The 20,248-nt window shown below is 38.7% G+C and overlaps 1 protein-coding gene across 4 annotated transcripts in view; it reads left to right on the plus strand.

Moving 5' to 3' along the window:
- Hmgcll1 (3-hydroxy-3-methylglutaryl-CoA lyase like 1) overlaps positions 1–20,248 on the plus strand; it is a 138,697-nt gene that overhangs the window by 116,100 nt on the left and 2,349 nt on the right. For 2 of the 4 annotated variants that reach the window (XM_026398952.2, XM_077801945.1), the window contains one exon: positions 18,670–18,795. The exons of the other annotated variants lie outside the window; for them this stretch is intronic. In XM_026398952.2, coding sequence (XP_026254737.2) covers positions 18,670–18,795 — 126 coding nt within the window. The remainder of the gene's footprint in view (positions 1–18,669; positions 18,796–20,248) is intronic. 4 annotated transcript variants of the gene reach the window in all.

Below are 20,248 nucleotides of genomic sequence, written 5' to 3' on the forward strand. Positions count from 1 at the left end.
TCTCTCTCTTCTTCTCTTCGTTAGCATGGCTAAGGGTCTGTCAATTTTATTTATTTTTTCAAAGAACCAGCTTTTAGTTTTGTCAATTTTTTCAATTGTTTCTTTTGTTTCAATTTCATTAATTTCAGCTCTGATTTTGATTATTTCTTGCCTTCTACTTCTTTTGCTGTTGTTTTGCTCCTCTTTTTCTAAGATTTTGAGATGAAGTATGAGATCATTTATTTGTTGGTTTTTTCTTTTTTTGAGGAATGAACTCCAAGCAATGAATTTTCCTCTTAGGACTGCTTTCAATGTGTCCCATAGATTCCGATATGTTGTGTCCGTGTTTTCATTTAACTCTAGGAATTTTTTAATTTCCTCCTTGATGTCTTCAATAACCCATATGTCACTCAGCAACCTGTTGTTCATTCTCCAAGTGATGCTTGATTTTTCCTTTCTTCTTTTATCATTGATTTTCAGTTTCATTCCATTATGATCAGATAAGATGCATGGTATTATCTCTACCCCTTTATATTGTCTAAGAGTTGCCCTGTGACATAATATATGGTCTATTTTTGAGAAGGTTCCATGTGCTGCTGAAAAAAAAGTGTAACTACTTGATGTTGGGTGGTAAAGTCTATATATGTCAATTAAGTCTAGGTTATTAATTGTGTTGTTGAGTTCTATAGTTTCCTTGTTTAACTTTTGTTTGGAAGATCTGTCCAGTGGTGAGAGAGGTGTGTTGAAGTCTCCCATGATGATTGTATGGTGGTCTATCAGACTCTTGAACTTGAGAAGAGTTTGCTTGATGAACACCGCTGCACCATTATTTGGGGCATATATATTTATGATTGTTATGTCTTGTTGGTTTATGGTTCCCTTGAGCAGTATGAAGTGTCCTTCTTTATCCCTTTTGATTAGCTTTGGCTTGAAATCTATTTTATTAGATATGAGTATGGACACGCCTGCTTGTTTCCGCTGTCCATATGAGTGGTATGATTTTTCCCAACCTTTCACCTTCAGTCTATGGATATCTTTTTCTATCAGATGCGTCTCCTGTAGACAGCATATTGTTGGGTCTTGTTTTGTGATCCATTCTACTAGCCTGTGTCTCTTAATTGGTGAGTTTAAGCCATTGACATTTAGGGTTATTATTGAGATATGGTTTGTACTTATGTCCATATTTGTTTGTTGATGTTACTAAACCTGATTTGTTATCCTCTTTGACTACTTTCCCCCCTTTACTGTCCTACCTCCCATTGTTGGTTTTCAATGTTATTTTCCATTTCCTCTTCCTGCAATGTTTTGCCAAGGATTTTTTGAAGAGATGGTTTTCTAGCTGCGAATTCTTTTAACTTTTGTTTATCATGGAAGGTTTTAATTTCATCTTCTAACCTGAAGCTTAATTTTGCCGGATACACGATTCTTGGTTGGAACCCATTTTCTTTCAGTGTTTGAAATATGTTATTCCAGGATCTTCTAGCTTTCAGAGTCTGTGTTGAGAGATCAGCTGTTATCCTGATTGGTTTACCCCTAAATGTAATCTGCTTCCTTTCCCTTGTAGCTTTTAAAATTCTTTCCTTATTCTGTATGTTGGACATCTTCACTATAATGTGTCTAGGTGTGGATCTCTTATGGTTTTGTACATTCGGCGTCCTGTAGGCTTCTAGGATTTGGGATTCTGTCTCATTCTTCAAGTCTGGGAAGTTTTCTCGTATTATTTCATTGAATAGGCTGTGTATTCCTCTGGTGTGGAGCTCTGTGCCTTCCTGTATCCCCATGACTCTTAAATTTGGTCTTTTGATATTGTCCCATATTTCTTGGATGTTCTGTTCATGGTTTCTTAGCAGACTTGCTGAGCTGTCTATGTTCTTTTCCAGTTGAAATACTTTGTCTTCATTGTCTGATGTTCTCTCTTCTAAGTGATCTACTCTGCTGGTAGTATTCTCAATTGAGTTTTTAAGTTGGTTTATTTTTTCCTGCAATTCTAGTATTTCTATTTGTTTGTTTTTTATTTCCTCTATCTCCCTGTGAAATTGATCTTTTACTTCCTGGATTTGTTTGTCAATGTGATCTTTCATTATCTGATTTTGCTGTCTCATGTCTTCCTTGAGACTCCAGATCATCTGAAGCATGTATATCCTGATCTCTCTATCTGACATTCCATCTGTTGCACCTATTACCTCTTCTAAAGTTGAGTTGACCTGCATTGCCTGTGGTCCTTTCTTTCCTTGTCTTTTCATACTGCTGGCGTTTCTTTCTGCTTGGTGAAACTGTTGTGTTTTGAAATTTTCCCTCTATTTATTTATATTGCTCTTGTATAGTTGAATAATCACCCTTGCAGGGCATGTAGTGGCTGTGATCCTCCTCCAATTGGTGTGATCCGTCTACCACGCTGGGAGGCCCTAGGTTTGCTCTGCTGGTCGGTCAAAGGTCCGCCTACCCAGCAGGCACGAGGGGCACCTCTATCACTCCGCAGGTTGCTGGGCCTAACCTCCCGATGGGTCAAAGGTTCGCCTAGCTTGCAGGGGGCTGCTCCCGGAGCGAGAGCTAGGCCTCCCGGGGGAGCCCGGATGGTGGAGGCCGACTGCCGGTTCAGGCGGGGTGGGCCAAGCCGCACTGGGTGCCGGCGGCTTGCAAACGCGGCTGGTATCAGCAGGACTTAACTCCTGCACCCGCTGCGAGGGCACCTTTATCGCCGAGTAGCTGCGGTCGCGTGGTTGGGACCCGGGCGGGTGGGGCCGCTTCTCCCAGGGCGAGAGCTGGGCCTCCCGGGGGAGCCCGGATGGCGGAGGACTGCCGGTTCAGGCGGGGCGGGCCAAGCCGCTCCGGGATCCCGCGGGTTGCAAAGGTGGCTGGCGTCTGCAGGACTTAACTTCTGCACCCGCTGCCGGTTCGGGCGGGGCGGGCCAATCCGCTCAGGGATCCCGCGGGTTGCAAAGGCGGTTGGCGTCTGCAGGACTTAACTTCTGCACCCGCTGCCGGTTCGGGCGGGGCGGGCCAAGCCGCTCAGGGTTCCCGTGGGTTGCAAAGGTGGCTGGCGTCTGCAGGATTTAACTTCTGCACCCGCCACGTGGGCACCTTTATTGCCGAGTAGCTGTGGCTGCCTGGTTAGGAACCGGGCGGGTGGGGCCACTTTTCCCAGGGCGAGAGCTAGGCCTCCCGGGGGAGCCCGTATGGTGGAGGACTGCCGGTTCAGGCGGGGCGGGCCAAGCCGCTCAGGGATCCCGCGGGTTGCAAAGGCGGTTGGCGTCTGCAGGACTTAACTTCTGCACCCGCCGCCGGTTCAGGCGGGGAGGGCCAAGCCGCTCAGGGTTCCCGCGGTTGCAAAGGCGGCTGGCGTCTGCAGGACTTAACTTCTGCACCCGCCACGTGGGCACCTTTATTGCCTAGTAGCTGTGGCTGCCTGGTTAGGAACCGGGCGGGTGGGGCCGCTTTTCCCAGGGCGAGAGCTAGGCCTCCCGGGGGAGCCTGTATGGTGGAGGACTGCCGGTTCGGGCGGGGCGGGCCAAGCCGCCCAGGGATCCCGCGGGTTGCAAAGGTGGTTGGCGTCTGCAGGACTTAACTTCTGCACCCTCCGGTTCGGGCGGGGCGGGCTAAGCCGCTCAGGGTTCCCGCGGGTTGCAATGGCGGCTGGCGTCTGCAGGACTTAACTTCTGCACCCGCCACGTGGGCACCTTTATTGCCGAGTAGCTGTGGCTGCCTGGTTAGGAACCGGGCGGGTGGGGCCGCTTCTCCCAGGGCGAGAGCTAGGCCTCCAGGGGGAGCCGCCTGCCGGAGCGGCTGATGGTTGGGGGACTAGACCTCTGTGCCTGCGTGGCCTTCCAAGATCCACTTCTCTGGGGCAACCTGTCACTTCGAGTAAACCTACCAGTTCACGGCAGCTCTCCTCTTAAGGAAGTTATGCTAGAAGTTCCTCCGTAGCTAGGCTGCAGCTGTTTCGATGAGTCTTTCATATCCCGTTAAAGTGGAGACGTTGGAGTCGCTGCTTCCTCGCCGGCCGCCATGTTGGATCCCCTTGAAATTCTTCACTTCAATTAGCTCTGTCCTTTCTGGTTTCCAACCTAAAGGCTTCATGTAAGCTTATTGCCTCTCCATTCATATATGACCCCTCCCTTTTTTTAAACCACTTTCTTATTCATTTTGTCACTGTGTCCTCTGTCTGCCTCTATATCCTTGTAATTTACTTTTTAAATCCAACATTTTTCTGGGTTGCCAAGACACAAGATAAGCTCTTTTTTTTTTTTTTTTTTGAAAGATCTCACTGGTTCCTTAACAAATCTGTGAATCAGTACTATTGCTCTCATTTTAGGTTGGGGGAACAGAGAGGTAAAATAACATTGTCAGGATCACAAAGTGGACAAGTGATGGACCAAGTTCAAATAGATGTCTACCTTCCCAAACTGACGCACTAGGCTCTATAAGCAGCACTTGTTTTCAAACCTATTGTGAGTTTTACTCTGACCTGCATGATGCTGAAATGACTCTTTTCAATATTTGTAATTAGGTGAATTTCTCAGCTATTATGTTTCTTAACTATGTGCAGCATTTTTCTCAGAGGCTTGAGTATTAAAAAAAAAATCCACCCTTTGAACTTCCTCTTTAACTTCTTGTCTCTTTCACTAATGCATCTTCCTTCTTCCTTCCCACAAAAGAAAGAACCTAGCACCATGACTGGAGTCTCTGCCATTCTTACTCTAGATAAGTTCCTTCAGAGAGATCAGAAATGGGTTGTCTAGATAAAATCAGAGATTTTTTTTTCTTATTTTTAATTGCTCTAAGAGATAGCTGCTTTAAGGAAAAGAAGTACCAATGTGTTATGGTATTACCTATACAAAAGTAAAAAAAAATATGGAAACAGTAGCCCAAAGGACGGGTGAAAAGAATTGGAATGTATTGTTATAAGCTCCTTTTCTTACATGTGATGAAGTATTTGGAGGTAGATTGTAATTAAAGATGTATATTTTACACCTATTAAATAATTTAAAGAAAACAAAATATTAAGTCAATAGGGGAGATAAATGGAATAATAAAAATATTCAACTAATGAAAGAGAAGGAATAAAAAAGGAAAAAAAAACAGCTGAGAGCAGTGGTGTATACTGGTAATCCAATCAACTTGGGAGGCTGAGGCAAGAGGATCATTGCTAGTTCAAAGCCAACCTCAGCAACCTAGTGAGGCCCTAAGCAACTCAGTGAGACCCTGTCTCTAAATAAAATACAAAAAAGTGCTGGGGATCTGGTTTAGTGGTTAAGGCCCCGGAGTTCAATTCTTATTAAAAAAAAAAGAAAATAAAAAAAACAAAAATACAAAAAGAACAGACCAATGGAAGAAATGGAAAGCAGCTTGAATAAAATACAGGATTTAATCCAAACTTCTCTTGGTGTCTGAGTTCTAATTGTATTTACTGATATCACACTGCACCCCCACATTAATAATGGCTTGAACACATGTATGTTTTTTTCTCACTCATGTAACAGGCCACTGCACATGTTCCTTGTCAGTGGGCATCTGCCTTCCAGCTGTTCATTCGGGAACCCAGGCTCCTTCCTTCTTTCGATTCACCATCTCCTAGGGCCTTTGTCATCTGCCTTTGACTATTAAAGGAAGAAGGCACATGGTTTCTGATAATACCCATTCTAGAAATGGCCTGTATCGCTTTGCTCACATGCTAAGAAGACACATTCACATACTCACTTTTAAGGACAATGGCAGTTCTGTGATGTCATCTAGCTGAGAATCCCAGAAGAGGAAGAAATGAATGTTTGCTGAAGAACTAGCACTACCTGAAATACCTCAACAGTCAAATCAAAAGTTAAGATATTGCCAAGCTCTTTTTTTTTTAAATCCATAAGTCATCTTAGAATTTGAAACAATACATATATTTGGGTTTTACATGAAAAAATTTAGTTTTTGGCATAGAACATTGAAATCCGCATGTTAACTAGGGACCTCGGGAAACTCTGACACTCAGATGTTCTCATTCTGAGACTACACAAGGCAGGAGGGAGTCTTTGAGACTGGAGCAGGATGTATTGACATCTGCAATGTTTCTAGGATTAACTTTAGTCTCTTGCCACTCAAGAGTGTTCTGGGGACCAGCAGCTTTGGCATATTTTCGGAGTTGGAAATGTAGCATCTCAGGCATCACCTCGGACCCATTAAGTAAATTTATATTCTCTTTAAAGTTTAAGAAGCAATGATCTGATTATTTTATGCCAGTGTATTAGAAAACATGGATTGCTACTGAAGAAATGAAGTGATAGGAGCAACATGCATTCAAGAGTAGGCAAAAGTAGATAAAGCTGAAAGGAATCATCTAGAGAATTTGAATTGAATCCAAGAAATGAGAGCCTGAGTATACTTTGGGGATTATTGTACTGGCAGAAGAAAGGAATGATTATGGAAGAAGAATACATATTTACTAATAAGGTTTGTTTTTGCACAAATATGGCAAAAATGAGCACTAGTCCTATTGCCAAAATGAAGAATGCAATCCTGACATTGAAACTAGGTACAAGTCCCAGAGCCTCAGTGAGAATCCACTTATGTTATGTATTCATTATACAGGATTGAAAAAAATCTAGAAACACAAATGAATTGGACCTAACATAGTATCCTGTTCTTTTATCTTCAATTTTCTCATAATCATTTTCCCAAACGATTAAATGTTCCTTGAAAATGTTTAACTATTTCATACTAGTCTATTTTACACAACTTATTAACTATTTCCCTCTTGTTGTACATTTAACTTAAGGACTTATTCCCACTGTTAGAAGTCAAATTACAAAGAATGTCCATCCTTAGAAGTAATATTACAAAGAATGTTCATCCTTAACCATGAATCTATCTCAACATTGCTGGCTATTTTCTTGGGCTAGCTTCCTAGAAATACAAACGCTAGGATAACAAACACTTATTTTCTGAAGTCTCTTGATAATGTTCCTAGGCTGTATGGAAACTTTTCAGAAAGTTGAAGGAAGTCTCATAAGAATTTAAAGTCTTTTTGGCTTTTGATTTTCAATAATTTCTTCTTAATTCATACTGTGTTGCCTGGAGTTGTTTTATGAGTTGAATGAAAGCATGCACGTAGTGTTTAGTCATGTGCCTGGCACATAATCAGTCCTTAAGAAGTATGAACTATTAATATTGAACAATAGTGTAGACTTGTTCCATTCTTATTCTGTCTCATACTAACCATATGAAGTCTCAGTTTCCTCATCAGTAAAATGGGCATGTATTACCAACTACTTCCTATTGATTTTGTAGAGCTTTACCTTATATGAGACATATGATACAATGACTGACAAAATAAGCGTTTGCTAAACATTTGTTAATACCATTTATTATTTTCTTAGTTTTAAATGAAATTGGGAATTTTCTTCTGATATATTCTTTTCATTTCTTATCCCTTCTATATACACACTGTGTTTTCTATTTGAATATGAATGCTCCAAAAGAAAGTAAGAAAATACAGGGGTAGTATAGTCCAGTGAGGCTCAGGAGGCCATGGCAGGAGGATCACGAGTTCAAAGCCAGCCTTAGCACTTAGTGAGGCCCTAAGGGTTAGGGTTAGGGTTAAGGTTAGGGTTAGGGGTTAGGGTCTCAAAATAAAAAATAAAAAGTGCTAGGGATGTGGCTCAGTGGTTAAGTGCCCCAGGGTTTAATCTCTGGTACCAAAAAAAAAAAAAAAAGGGAAGAAAATAATCTCTTTTATGAGGCCAGGAGGATTCAAGTATTTGAAAAAGTAAAACCTTTTTCCAAAGGACAAACATGTTATAGAAAAAGCATTAATAATGCTTTATGTTATCTTATTCCTGAATAAAACAGTATGTGTGTGTGTCTTTGTACCTCTGTCTTTGTGTATGTGTGTTGTGTATGTGTGTGTGTGTAAATGTTTACTTAATTGCAATTTGTGCTATTAACCCATGTTTACTTAATTGTTTACCAATTTTGATATATACTTCAGTTTTAAAATTCTGGGCATTATTTATACATGCTAACTGGTCATTGTCAATGGCTCCCATAGCATGATATGTTCTCAATACACTTAAATAACACAAAGACTTTTTCTCTTGGGGTTACCATTGCTCAGGGTATAATAATGATTTAGGGTACTGGTTAGAAGCATCTCTAGGCAGGATCTGTGCTTATTGTAAAAGGTGTCCATCTGTCCTGGCCACTGAAGACTAATGCCCCATGTATGGGTAATGCTATTCCTTTTTCAGAGGAAACACCAGCTTTAAAAACTAAATAGAAAAGGAAATATACTGAAAAAATGATTAACTTTAACCTCCAAATGAATAATTCCACCATCGGGATTTTTCTTGCTATTTTAAATTAAATCTAACATTACAGATTTTTAAAGAAAATTTTAGGATAAAATAAATAGACAACTTTTTCAAAACAAATTAACATTATTCAAATACTACATGTTCTTTGGTACTTTTATAACCTCAATACCTAAGCGTTTAGGTTTCATTAAATAATCTGAAAACAAGAACGTATAGAAGATTCTAAATTTTGCAAAATGATTTCTTTTCTATTCTTCTTCTTGTATTTATCAGTTTTGCTTGGGGAATAAGTTCTTAATAGGACCAACAAAAAGACAAGTCATCACTTTTCTTTTAGTTTACTTTTCATCATGATCCAGGTACCTGATGCTCATACAAAATTAACGCTTTTCAGAACTCACCTAAGATTGTAGTATAGGAACCATATGCCCTTGATAATAGTCAATTTGCTTTTTCCAGAAGTGGCCACTACTATTTTATCTATTTTACTCAACCCTTAAGTCCAAGCACATTATTTGTGGAGCTCAAGCAGACAAAAGACATAACCCAAGTCACCAGGTTTATCATATCCTGGGGCCATGGGTTAATAGCACAAATTGTAATTTTGAGAACAGTGGGAGTCAAGGAGACTTCAAATCCCTCAATTTTTGCTTTTGTTTTTTCAGCCCTACTCATTTGTTAATAACAGGCTACTTACCAGTGAGAAATAATTGATGTAATAAATTTAATCTAATTATGTTGAAATATGTAATTGTTTTATATTCTAACATTAGGTTTCATGAACTACAGAGTTTTGTGTATATGCAAAGATCCTGGTGCATAGAATATGCTTAATAAACAGGTTAAGCCCAGAGGAAAAACAAGCAAAAATATACTGGATATTTTATAGTTTCATGTGTTCTTCACCATTAGTATCCTCATTTGAAATAGAATAAAAGTATTTATTTGGTAAATATGAAACTATTTATTTATGTGTTTGGTATTTTCTTGGGCTGGAACATAATCCGGTTGCAAACATGCGACTTTAACTTGGTAGATTTTGGTGCTACATTGCCACCTGGTGGATATTCATCTAAAATGCATTTTTCTTTAAAAACAAAAAAGACAACAAAAACAACAACAAAAACATCCTGTCTTCTATGTACTTAACATGCACATGTGCACACACAACAGGAACCTGAGTCTGGAGTCTGAAGACAGTGCTTTGTGTTTGGAGAAGTGGAAAAGGGAACATTTCTTAAGAGTAATCCTTTAATGCTAACAATCTCCTTCATGATAAAATGAGCTAAGTGACCCATTTATTATTTTCAAATAAAGGATGATATGATTTCAGTGGTAAAATATTAAAATGTTTCCTCTATTTAAAACAAAATGATCGATGAAAAGAAATAATGTTTTTATTCCAAGTCTGTTCACAATGATATTACAGATTGTTTTCAATGGGACAAGGAAATTGATCTGAAGACAATGTCCATAGTAAAACTAAATTTTCTTGTATAGCAATGAGTTGAAGTTTACAAACCAGTTTAGTCAGAAATAAGAGCATATAATTTATTTTTTAAATCTCTTTTTAACTGGTACACAAAACCATAAAAATTATACATATTTACAGGTTAACTTGTGATGTTTTAATTCATGTGTATGTTGTGTGATGTTTAAATCAGTGAAACATATCTATTTCCTCAAACATTTATCTTTTATTTATGGTAAAAACATATGAAACCCTTTCTTTCAGATTTTTGAAATATATAGTACAGTATCATTATCTATTGTTACTCTACTGTGCAATAGCTCACTAGAACCTCTTACTGCCATTTAGTACAACTTTGTACCCTGGCCAGCCTTTCCCAATGCCCCTTCCCCTGCCCTCCAGCCTCTGGTGACCACCACTCCACTCTTATCTTCTATAGCATCAACTTTTTCAGATTCCACATATGAGTGAAATCATGCAGAACTTGTCTTCTGGGTCTGGCTTATTTTGTTTAACTTGATGATCTCCAGTTCCATCCATTTTGTCGCAAATAATAGGATTTTTTCTTTATTTCTTTTTAATTTTTTTTATTGTTGGTCATTCAAAACATTACATAGTTCTTAATACATCATATTTCACAATTTGATTCAAGTGGGTTATGAACTCCCAATTATACCCCATATACAGATTGCTGTATCACATCAGTTACCCTTCCATTGATTGACAAATTGCCTTTCTAGTGTCTGATGTATTCTGCTGTCTGTCCTATTCTCTACTATCCCCTCTCCCCTCCCCTCCCCTTCCCTCCCCTCCCCTTTTCTCTCTCTGCCCCTTCTACTGTAAATCATTTCTTCGATTTGTATTATCTTGTCTTACCCCTCCTTTCCTCTTATATGTCCTTATGTATAACCCTGAGGATCGCCTTCCATTTCCATGCGATTTCCCTTCTCACTCCCTTTCCCTCCCACCTCTCATCCCTGTTTAATGTACATCTTCTTCTCAAGCTCTTCGTCCCTACCCTGTCCTTGTTTACTCCCCTTATATCAAAGGGGTCATTTGGTATTTGTTTTTTAAAGATTGACTAGCTTCACTTAGCATAATCTGCTCTAATGCCATCCATTTCCCTCCAAATTCTAAGTATCCTCTTACGTCTATATGTACCATATTTTCTTTATTAATTCATTAGTTAGTGAACACTGGTTTTTCCATTTTGGGGCTATGTAAAGGGTATATTATTTAGTATATAGATAATATTATCCATTGAAATCTTTATTTCTAGGAAGAGGATTCACTATTTCATAGAGGAAAGAATTTAGGGGATATTGTATAAAATTAAATACTTTAAAGTACTGTAATTTTATTTCAAAAAGACTTTAGGGGAAACTAATATCATTTTTTGTTTAAATTAAGGTAATAAACATTAAACTATTTAAAATGTTTTATAAGTGCATTTTAGTTATATATAATAGCAGGATTCATTTTGACATAATCATATATGCATGGAATATAATTTGTTCATTTCAGGGAACTGATATCATAATATTCCTCTTCAAAGGTAATACATTCAGGTTTTTTAATAAACTGTCTTTAAAATTGCATAAACCTTAAATCCATGTATTGCTCTTAGTATTGATTCAGTTAATTTGTGAGTAGAGCTTACTGGGAAAGATATGTGTCTAGGGCTAAGGTGACATGGGAGAAGAGGGAAAGAGCACTTTCCAGTTAATCTCATCTCCAGATCATGTCTGTAGAGTGACCCCGCAATCTTCGGCCCTAGAAAGATCAATTAGCTGCAGAACTATTATGTTCACTGAGAAATTTGGAGTCTTTGATTTGTAGACAATCATCTCATTTATTTGCTATTATACTGCATGGGCATGAGCTAAAGTTTGCAGAAAACTTTCTTTTTCATTGTCTACTTATATACGTAAGGAATATTCATAATAAGGGCATTGGAAAAACACATGCATAGAATTGTAATAACATAAATTAGCTATAACACTGTAGCCATGTGTTAACATTTCCAGTGTTAACATTTTGGTGTATGTTATCTAAATCCTTCACTTTTTAGAAAATAGTATAATGAGTATACTATTATAAAATTCTTTAACCTATTTATTTCCCTTAATTATCTATTTTTGTAGCATCAATCATTCCAATTTATAGATACATTGAAATTAATTTAAATTACTCCCCATTATGAGACATTTGGATTGTTTTCAAATTTCCCTTCTTAAAAAAACTATAACTGCAGTGAGTCTATACACAGATGTATGAATAAATGTGGGTTATCATTGTCAGCATACATATTCTCATCCATATATATTTATTTCTTATTAATTATTTAACTAGGATTTATTAAATATTCACAGAAAGGTCTTTTTCATAGGGATTTCTGGAACAATCAATATTGACAATACTAGTTAATTGCTCACCATGAAAGACTCTAATTTACATTTCTATTAGTTTAAGTTTGACTGTTTCCCTTCAGTTCCAACAACGTTGTCCTTTTAAAAAATATTTATTGAAGTATAACACACATATAACAAAAGCATGCAGATGATCAGCTCAGGGAATGTGATTCAAGGAAAGGAAGGGACCCCACAGCCCAGAACCTCTCCTTGATCCCAACTGTTTCCACACTGCAGAAGATGGCTATTATCCTCACTTCTCGCCACCTTGATCAGTGCTATTTAGGACTTTATCTAAATGGAATCATTTAATATTGTTTTTTTTGTTTTTGTTTTTTTTTTTTTTTTTTTTTGTGCTCATCTTCTTTCATGCAAGATTTTCTTTGTGGGATTTGTGTTTGCCATTGAAGCCACACGTTGTTTCATGTGTAGTTGTCTATGCTATCCTATTTCACGGCCAAAGTTCTTTTTTCATTTTTTTCAGTCTGGAAGCATAAGGCATCACAGTGTTGTAGTTCTCACTCACCCTCTCTGACTTCCTGTGAGACTCAGCATGTTGGCTTGGCCTCCAGGGTGATCTGTTTTGTCTATTCTCTGTTTACTCTTCTCTCTATTGTGACACTGGTTGCTTTATTGTGAATTAATCTTTCGGCCTTTGCCCAAACAACAGGTCACTGGGGCCTTTATTTACAAAATAGGACAGTGATTTTTGCTTTTCATTGTTTCCCCAAAGGTCAACTGAGAATAAAAAAAAACATGCTTTTTTGACAAGGAAAGGAATTTTCCTTCTGGATCTCCAATAGTTGCAGGGTGTTGATCCTCAGCAGCAGGAAAATGGATATGATGCATGGATTCCAGACCCCAGGAGTCAATCATCACCTGGTGGGCTGAAGCTGTCTTTCACCTGTTATGCTAGTTCCTCTGACTTTTGCTATCTAAGGGTTTTTTGAGGTCTTCTTTCATAAACTCTTTGAGCCAGGTGCGGTGGTGCATGCCTGTAATCCCAGTGGCTCAGGAGGCTGAGGAAGGAGGATAGAGAGTTCAAAGCCAGTCTCAGCAATGGCGAAGCACTAAGCGACTCAGTGAGACCCTGTATCTAAAGAAAATACAAAATAGGGCTGGGGATGTGGTTCAGTGGTTGAGTCCCCCTGAATTCAATCCTTGGTACTCAAAAAACAAATAAAAACAAAAAAACTCTTTGAAATGTTGACTGGCCATGGTTAATGTCTTTTCCTTTGTTTCACAGTCCAGGGGTCTTTTATTTTTTTTTTTTATACCCACTATGCCATGAATAAATAGGGAGTAGGTTCTAGGAGGTCAGGCTCCCTCCATTGAGTCTCACAAAATGTGCTTCACTGGGTGGAGCAGGCTGAACTCTGTTGAGCCCAGATAGCTTTTTCTTTCACTTACTTCTTTTTCTGACTGTTTTCTTTCATGTGTTTCAGGAAGCTGTGTGGGCTCTTAGAGTGCTCCATGTGCTCAATATTCATGTTAATTCTCTTGGCAGGAATCTTGTCTTTGTTTATTTACAACAGTGCCAACTGCATGCTGGATAAGATTTTAGACTGCCAGTTTTGCCCAGGAAACATTTGTGTGTGGTTCATTTTTGAACAGCACTCATTCCCTTGATGTCTACAATAACAACCTTCTTGCAGATGTGCACATATGTGGCCAAGGGAACAACTCCATGTTTTATAAAAGTCCTAGAGAACAAAGTATTGGGTGCCTCACCTCTTTGCCTTTGTGCTCCTTGTTTTGGCAAATTTCTGGAAGATGGCAGTTCTGGACAAAAGGAAGGCCATGGTTGACTTCTTCAGGCTGACTCATGTCTGAGACTATCAAAGGGTGATACAGATAAGAACCTCTGCCCCAGAGAATTTAGCTACAGATCATCAGGCACAACTTTAAAGAAATGCTAGTACCTGGCCCCATACACAGAGATTCTGATTTGATTACTTTGGGGAGAAGCTTTGCCATTGGTAGTTTTAAAGAGCCATAGGTAATTCTAATAGGTAGACAGGATTGAGAACTACTGAAATTTTTATGTCTTTGATAATAAATTCAATTCTATTAAATAGATCAGTTTTAACCTACATGTAAAAAAAAAAAAGAAAAAAGAAAAACCCTGACTATTAAATGTCATGGCAGATTCCCCCAGATGGAACAACTTCTCAATATTTGCCTTTTCCAACCACTAGATAATATCACAAATTTTACTTCTAGAGTGTAATTCTTTTTTTTTGGGGGGGGGCAGGAATTACCTGGAATCGAACTCAGAGGCACTCCACCACTGGGCCATATCCCCATCCCTATTTTGTATTTTATTTAGAGACAGGGTCTCACTAAGTTGCTTAGTGCCTCACTTTTGCTGAGGCTGGCTTTGAACTAGCAATCCTCCTACCTCAGCCTCCTGAGCGTTTGGGATTACAGGCATGCGCCAGGCACTACAGTGTAATTCTTTATTCTTGCTATTTTGTTTCATATCAAATGTAAATTACTCTATGTAGACCAGTCTATTAGCTGATTTGTTATTACAACCTGCATATAATTGATCTTGTCAGATCATTATTTGAGAAAGGTTATGGGGAATGGAAAGAATTATTGAGGCTTTCCCATATTGAGGAATATAATGAGAAATATGAAGGTACAAGAACAGTCTACCAATCTTTTGTAAACTTGTCCTAGGTCCCAATAATACCAGGGCCTATTGAACTGTAGTTCTACCCTCAAGAGCCTTGGTGAACATCCTGTTAAATCTTTCAAGGAAAACTAGAAAAGTAATTCAAAAAGTGCAGTCCTGTTTGAATGCCAAAGGGACTCAGGAGCCAATTGAAAGAGCTCCCAATGGCCAAATGTGGAACATGTCTATATTGTAATGTAGTGGCACCCCTCCTCCACTGGGTTTCTCCAGAAATCTTCACCATGGCTGATTTTAGGACTGTCAACAAGAGTCTGTACAAAAGAATTCAATGTAGATAAACTTCCTATTTTCGTGTTGCCCTATTCTACTTGGCCACTGGCCAGGAAGAAATCAGCATGCCAGGTGCTGGACACCCCTTACTAGTTTTTCACAAACATTTATCCAGTATAGTTGTTTGTAAAAATGTGTAAACAAGGCCTCTGGCCTTGAGCTGGAGCTTTACAGAGGTGTCTACATTTCTAAGATAGGAGAAGTTACCAATTGGGTTCCCTGGTAACAGCTGGCAGGGGGAGGAAAGAAAGGGGAGAAGAAGCTCTCCCCTTCTCAGATATTGTCTTTGAAGGGTTAACTTGCCCAGAACAGTGAAAGAAAAAGCTGCTTTTGTGTGAACTTCTGCAGACTGTGAACTTCTGAGCCCCTCCTCTTACGTGCAGTGTATAAAATTCTGAAACTACCTAAACTCGGGGTTCAGGGGATTGATTGATTACAGCAAAAGCTGTGCCCTCTGAACCTGCTGCAGCCAAATAAAACTGTTTCCTGTTATCTTTGGTGCCTTGCCTCGTCTGTCCCTTACAACAGTAAAACATACAGTAATGGGATTGTAACCCAAAGTGCAAAATAAGTATCTATGTGTCTATGAGTCCTTATTAATACAAATGAATGTTCAAATAAATAAGTAAATAAATGAGGCAAAATAGACAAATCTCTCATTTAGAAGAATTCCAAATAATTTATGTAGATATTCTTTATTCTTTAAGGGCAAACTGCACACAGTGACTTTTTTTTTTCTTCAAAGAGTATAATATGAAAAGGGAGGGAGGGAGGGAGAGAGAGAGAGAGAGAGAGAGAGACTTTGCAGTGTAGATACTTGGCAAATGTCACCTCTGTCAGGTTATCAGGGTTAATATTAGCAGTCATTACTCAGGGCGACAGTATGTACCCTTGATATGATGTTTGGGAATAATACTTCACCTCTGTGGTCTTCCCTCCAGGGTTCTATATCTCCAGTCTAGCAATGAGAAAAAAATAAATAAAATCAGGTATCTCAAATTGAAGCACAAATTGTATAAAATATATTCTAGTACTACTCAAAATAGTCTGAGCCTGAGAAGATATGGCCACTAATGTAATGTGGTGTCCTGAAAAGCACTTGGAATAGAAAAAAACACTGGCTAAAAAATATCTTAAGAAATTTTTTTTTGGTTTTGTTTGTTTTTTGAGAGGCTGGGGATTAAACCCAGAGTCTTACACATACTAGGCAAGCACTCTACTACTGAGCCCTACCCCAGCCTTAGAAATTCCCTTTAAAGTGTCTAAAGAAATATGAATAATGTATCTACTTTATGTTAATAATAACATTTCAGTATCTGTTTAATGGTTGTGACAAATATACCATAATCATATAAAATTCAGCAATTCTTTGTGTATCCAAACTTTAGTCAGATTTCTGAATTTTCTTCTAGGTTCATCTGGGTAATTGCTCCAAAAATCCAATTTTAGCAATCCTTGCTAAATCAGTGTAGCAAGAATCCCAACCCTTGACATTTGATCACCCTCTGTATCTGATCAAGTCTCTCATCTTCTACTATCCCCCACCCGATGACTGATCACTCTGCCTATTTTCAGAAAAAGCCTGTTAGATTGGTTTAGTTAGAATCCCCTTTACCCCTATTATTTCCTCTTAGTAATTTTCCATTCACTGACCCCTCTCCATGCTCTTAAGCTATAAATTCCCACTTGTGCATGCTGTATTTGGAGTTGGTCCCAGTGTCTCTCTCCCACAGTAAAACTCTATTGCAGGGATCCTGTAGCTATCACAATGATCCTTAATGAAATCTTCCTCAATGGGCTTTAACAAGTATCCTTGCATAATGCTTTCTTTAACAGATGGTAAAAGTGGAGGAAACTGAGTGAGTAGTACATGATAATTTTCAGTACTTTCTTCATGTATTCTGAAAATCTAAAAGTGTCCAAAAATATAAAGTTTATTTTTAAAATAAAGGTAAAGAAATGGAGGAAGGAAGGAAGGAAGGAAGGAAGGAAGGAAGGAAGGAAGGAAGGAAGGGAGGGAGGGAGGGAGGGAGGGAGGGAGGGAGGGAGGGAGGGGAGAGGAGACAAGAAATGAGGATCAGCAGTTGCTGGGATCTTTCTTCTGAAAAATTAAAATTCCCAGGTGCCAACCAAGATCTCCTGAATCAGAAACTCTGAGGATGTAGCAGCAATCTGTGATTCAAATTCTGTGATTGAGAACCACTTAAGAGGCAGCTGGCCAAGAGTTTTGCTTCAAGGAGCTTCTTATTTTAGATGAAGTCATATTACTTTTTCTACAGTGCTCAGGAGTGAAAAATTAGGTCAGTCCTTTCTGTAACTTCTGACCATAAAATCGTCACCTTTCAAGAGAAATTACATATATGCCTGCTTCTTCACATGTCATTAGTATTTGATCTCCAGGGCCTTCTGTATGTGCTTATCTTCCAATGTCTCCAGCACATAGATCTTCACTTCTGTGCCCCCAAGCATACAATCAGGTACCACCTTGCATGTTTCCAGTGGCTATGAATCAAGGCAGAGTAAGAGTTCTCTGCAGAGACAGTACCTCACCTGCCAGATAATGATCTTAGGCCAACTGTTTCATCCCTGTGTACCTGTTATATGTGTTTTTCTCTGTTTTTTGGGGGTTGATAATCCAAAAATTTCTTCTGAAATTGGGCATGGAAGTACTTGCCTGAATCCTAGTTACTTGGGTGGCTGAGGTAGGAGGACCTCAAATTCTAGGACAGCCTGAGCAACTTAGCAAGACCCTGTCTCAAAAATATAATAAAAATGGGCTGGGGTGTAGCTCAGTGCTTAAGCACACTTGGGTTCAATTCCCAGGAAAACACACACACACACACACACACACACACACACACAAAGTCAAAATAATATCTTCTTCTTCATGAGCCTTTCTGACAATGCAGAGTTAAGATACATATGGTGTTAAGATTAGTATTCAGCACTCGGTAAGAACTCAATAAATGATCTGGTGTTATTGTTAGTGGTATGTGTTGCCTCTTAAATATTGCTTATCTTCCCGAAGGAGCAGAGTTTTGTCTACAAAATAATATTTCAATAATAATTGCACAAACTGAATTGCACATACTTTTCCATGTATGATCGCTCTGTCACACACATACAGGTCTTCTCAGACACCTTGATTTTGAGTTGTGGTGGGAATTATTGAATGTTGTTTATGCAATGCTTTTATGATAAAGATAGAAATTTGTAGAATATATAAAACTGGTAGTGAATTAACCTTCACTTCAGAAAGCTCTAGTATTTATAGTCGGGCTATTATAAAAAAAATAATACCACTTTAATTTCTGTTGAAAGGATTTTTAATTCTGGAGATTCTTAGCAGACTTTCTGTTGGTCTAAGAGACAAGATGAGTCAGAAAAGAAATGTGCACCCCAGGGACTGTTCTAGTAGCAGGTGGATAAGTGAATATGTTTGGATAACATGCTTCAATGTTGTTTATTTGCTGTTTGCCAAGGTTGAATAGAAATGAAACTATTTACACACAGATGCCTTAGGTGTTTTGGTTTATTTTCCAGATGGGAATTAACGTGGTGGACTCCGCAGTGTCAGGATTAGGTGGCTGCCCTTATGCAAAAGGTGCTTCCGGGAATGTAGCCACTGAGGATTTGATATATATGCTTAATGGCCTGGGGCTCAATACAGTAAGTTGCTTTAACAATATTTCAATACTCACGTTTACTTCCAGTTCCAAATTGAAATGCTTCTCAGATTTGGGAAGCAATGTTGAGGTCAAAGTTTTACTACATATTTGTTATTTGCTAAAATGCACAGTGGGAAAATATAATAGAGTTCTTTTCTTTTTTTCCCCAGCAGTTTCATAAAATAACTATCGCTATAGCCCAATCATCAATAGTGCTACTGTTTCACATTTTATAGTATTTTATAAACTCCAAAGTAGTTTTCCATGTATGATTTGATATGACTTTACACACTTTGTGAGAGCCTGTGTCTTTTACTGTTATGATTGTTGAATTTTGCAGTTTCGTGTTTTGTACGGATACTGTCCTTGGAGGAAACTGAGATCTAGATGGTCTCACAGTGACAACGAGGGCTTCTGAAAAAAAAGCCAGTGAGGGTCAAAAGACCAAATGATCAGTAAGGGAATGGAGCTTGGAAATATTTAGCATGTGAAACATTGATGGCAAGAATGGTCCCTTTCCAAGTAGCACCTGAAAAGGCACATGCTGTGTGGTAATGTCCACCAAAATCGATGCCTTTTTTTGCCACATACTTGATAACAATCTGTAAGTCTATAAGACAGTCTTTAAAAAGAAAGAATATAAAAGGAAAAAAAAAATCTATGCACAGTTGAATACAAATCCAAACTGCTTTCTGAGACGGAAAGCATGGACTGTATTATTAAATAGATTCTCCCCACCCCCCGCCTGTCTTCTTTTTCACCCTAATTACATGAATGTTCCTGCAGCACCAAACTTGCTTATTGTCCACATTCTGCTTCTCACCTCCACTCCTAAGATTTACCACTCCTTGGAATAGCCTTATGACACATACTCCATTTCAGCTGGAAAGGGAGTTACCTTCATCCTGAAAGTATTCTCCCAGCATCTCCATGTCTGTCTCCTAGGCCAAGAGATGAATCTCCTCTCCTTAGTCCTTCCTTGCTACCCTCTGTATCTTCACCTCGGAACATACCACACAAGGCTGTATCATGACTCTGCTTACCTGTTCAACATCCTGCACAGGCAGATAGCAATTATTGTAGTTTTTCATACTCAATGCCTGTGACATTTAAAAAAAAGTCCAAAAAACTATCTATTGAGATTTTGCTTGACACCAAATACCAACAGCTGTTTTCTAAAAACACCAAAAGCTATTGCTTATGTTCTGTGGTTAGGAATAAGTACAATTTCATTTACTAAGCAGCTTAATCATTTCTATCAGAATCTTCTATGACAGAAGCTCTAGAGAAATTGATCCTGAATCAAACTCAGTGATGCTTAGTATGTGTCAGGTCCTGTTATATAACTGTGGGGTCCAAATGCAAATAAGTTGCTCTGGTTCTAAGAATTTTAAGAAGGATGATAGCATTGAATGGTAGCCACTGTTTAACTGTGGTCCAATCTCATAAAGCAA

This window comes from Urocitellus parryii, chromosome 8, assembly GCF_045843805.1.
Source record: "Urocitellus parryii isolate mUroPar1 chromosome 8, mUroPar1.hap1, whole genome shotgun sequence".
Classification (NCBI taxonomy): domain Eukaryota; kingdom Metazoa; phylum Chordata; class Mammalia; order Rodentia; family Sciuridae; genus Urocitellus; species Urocitellus parryii.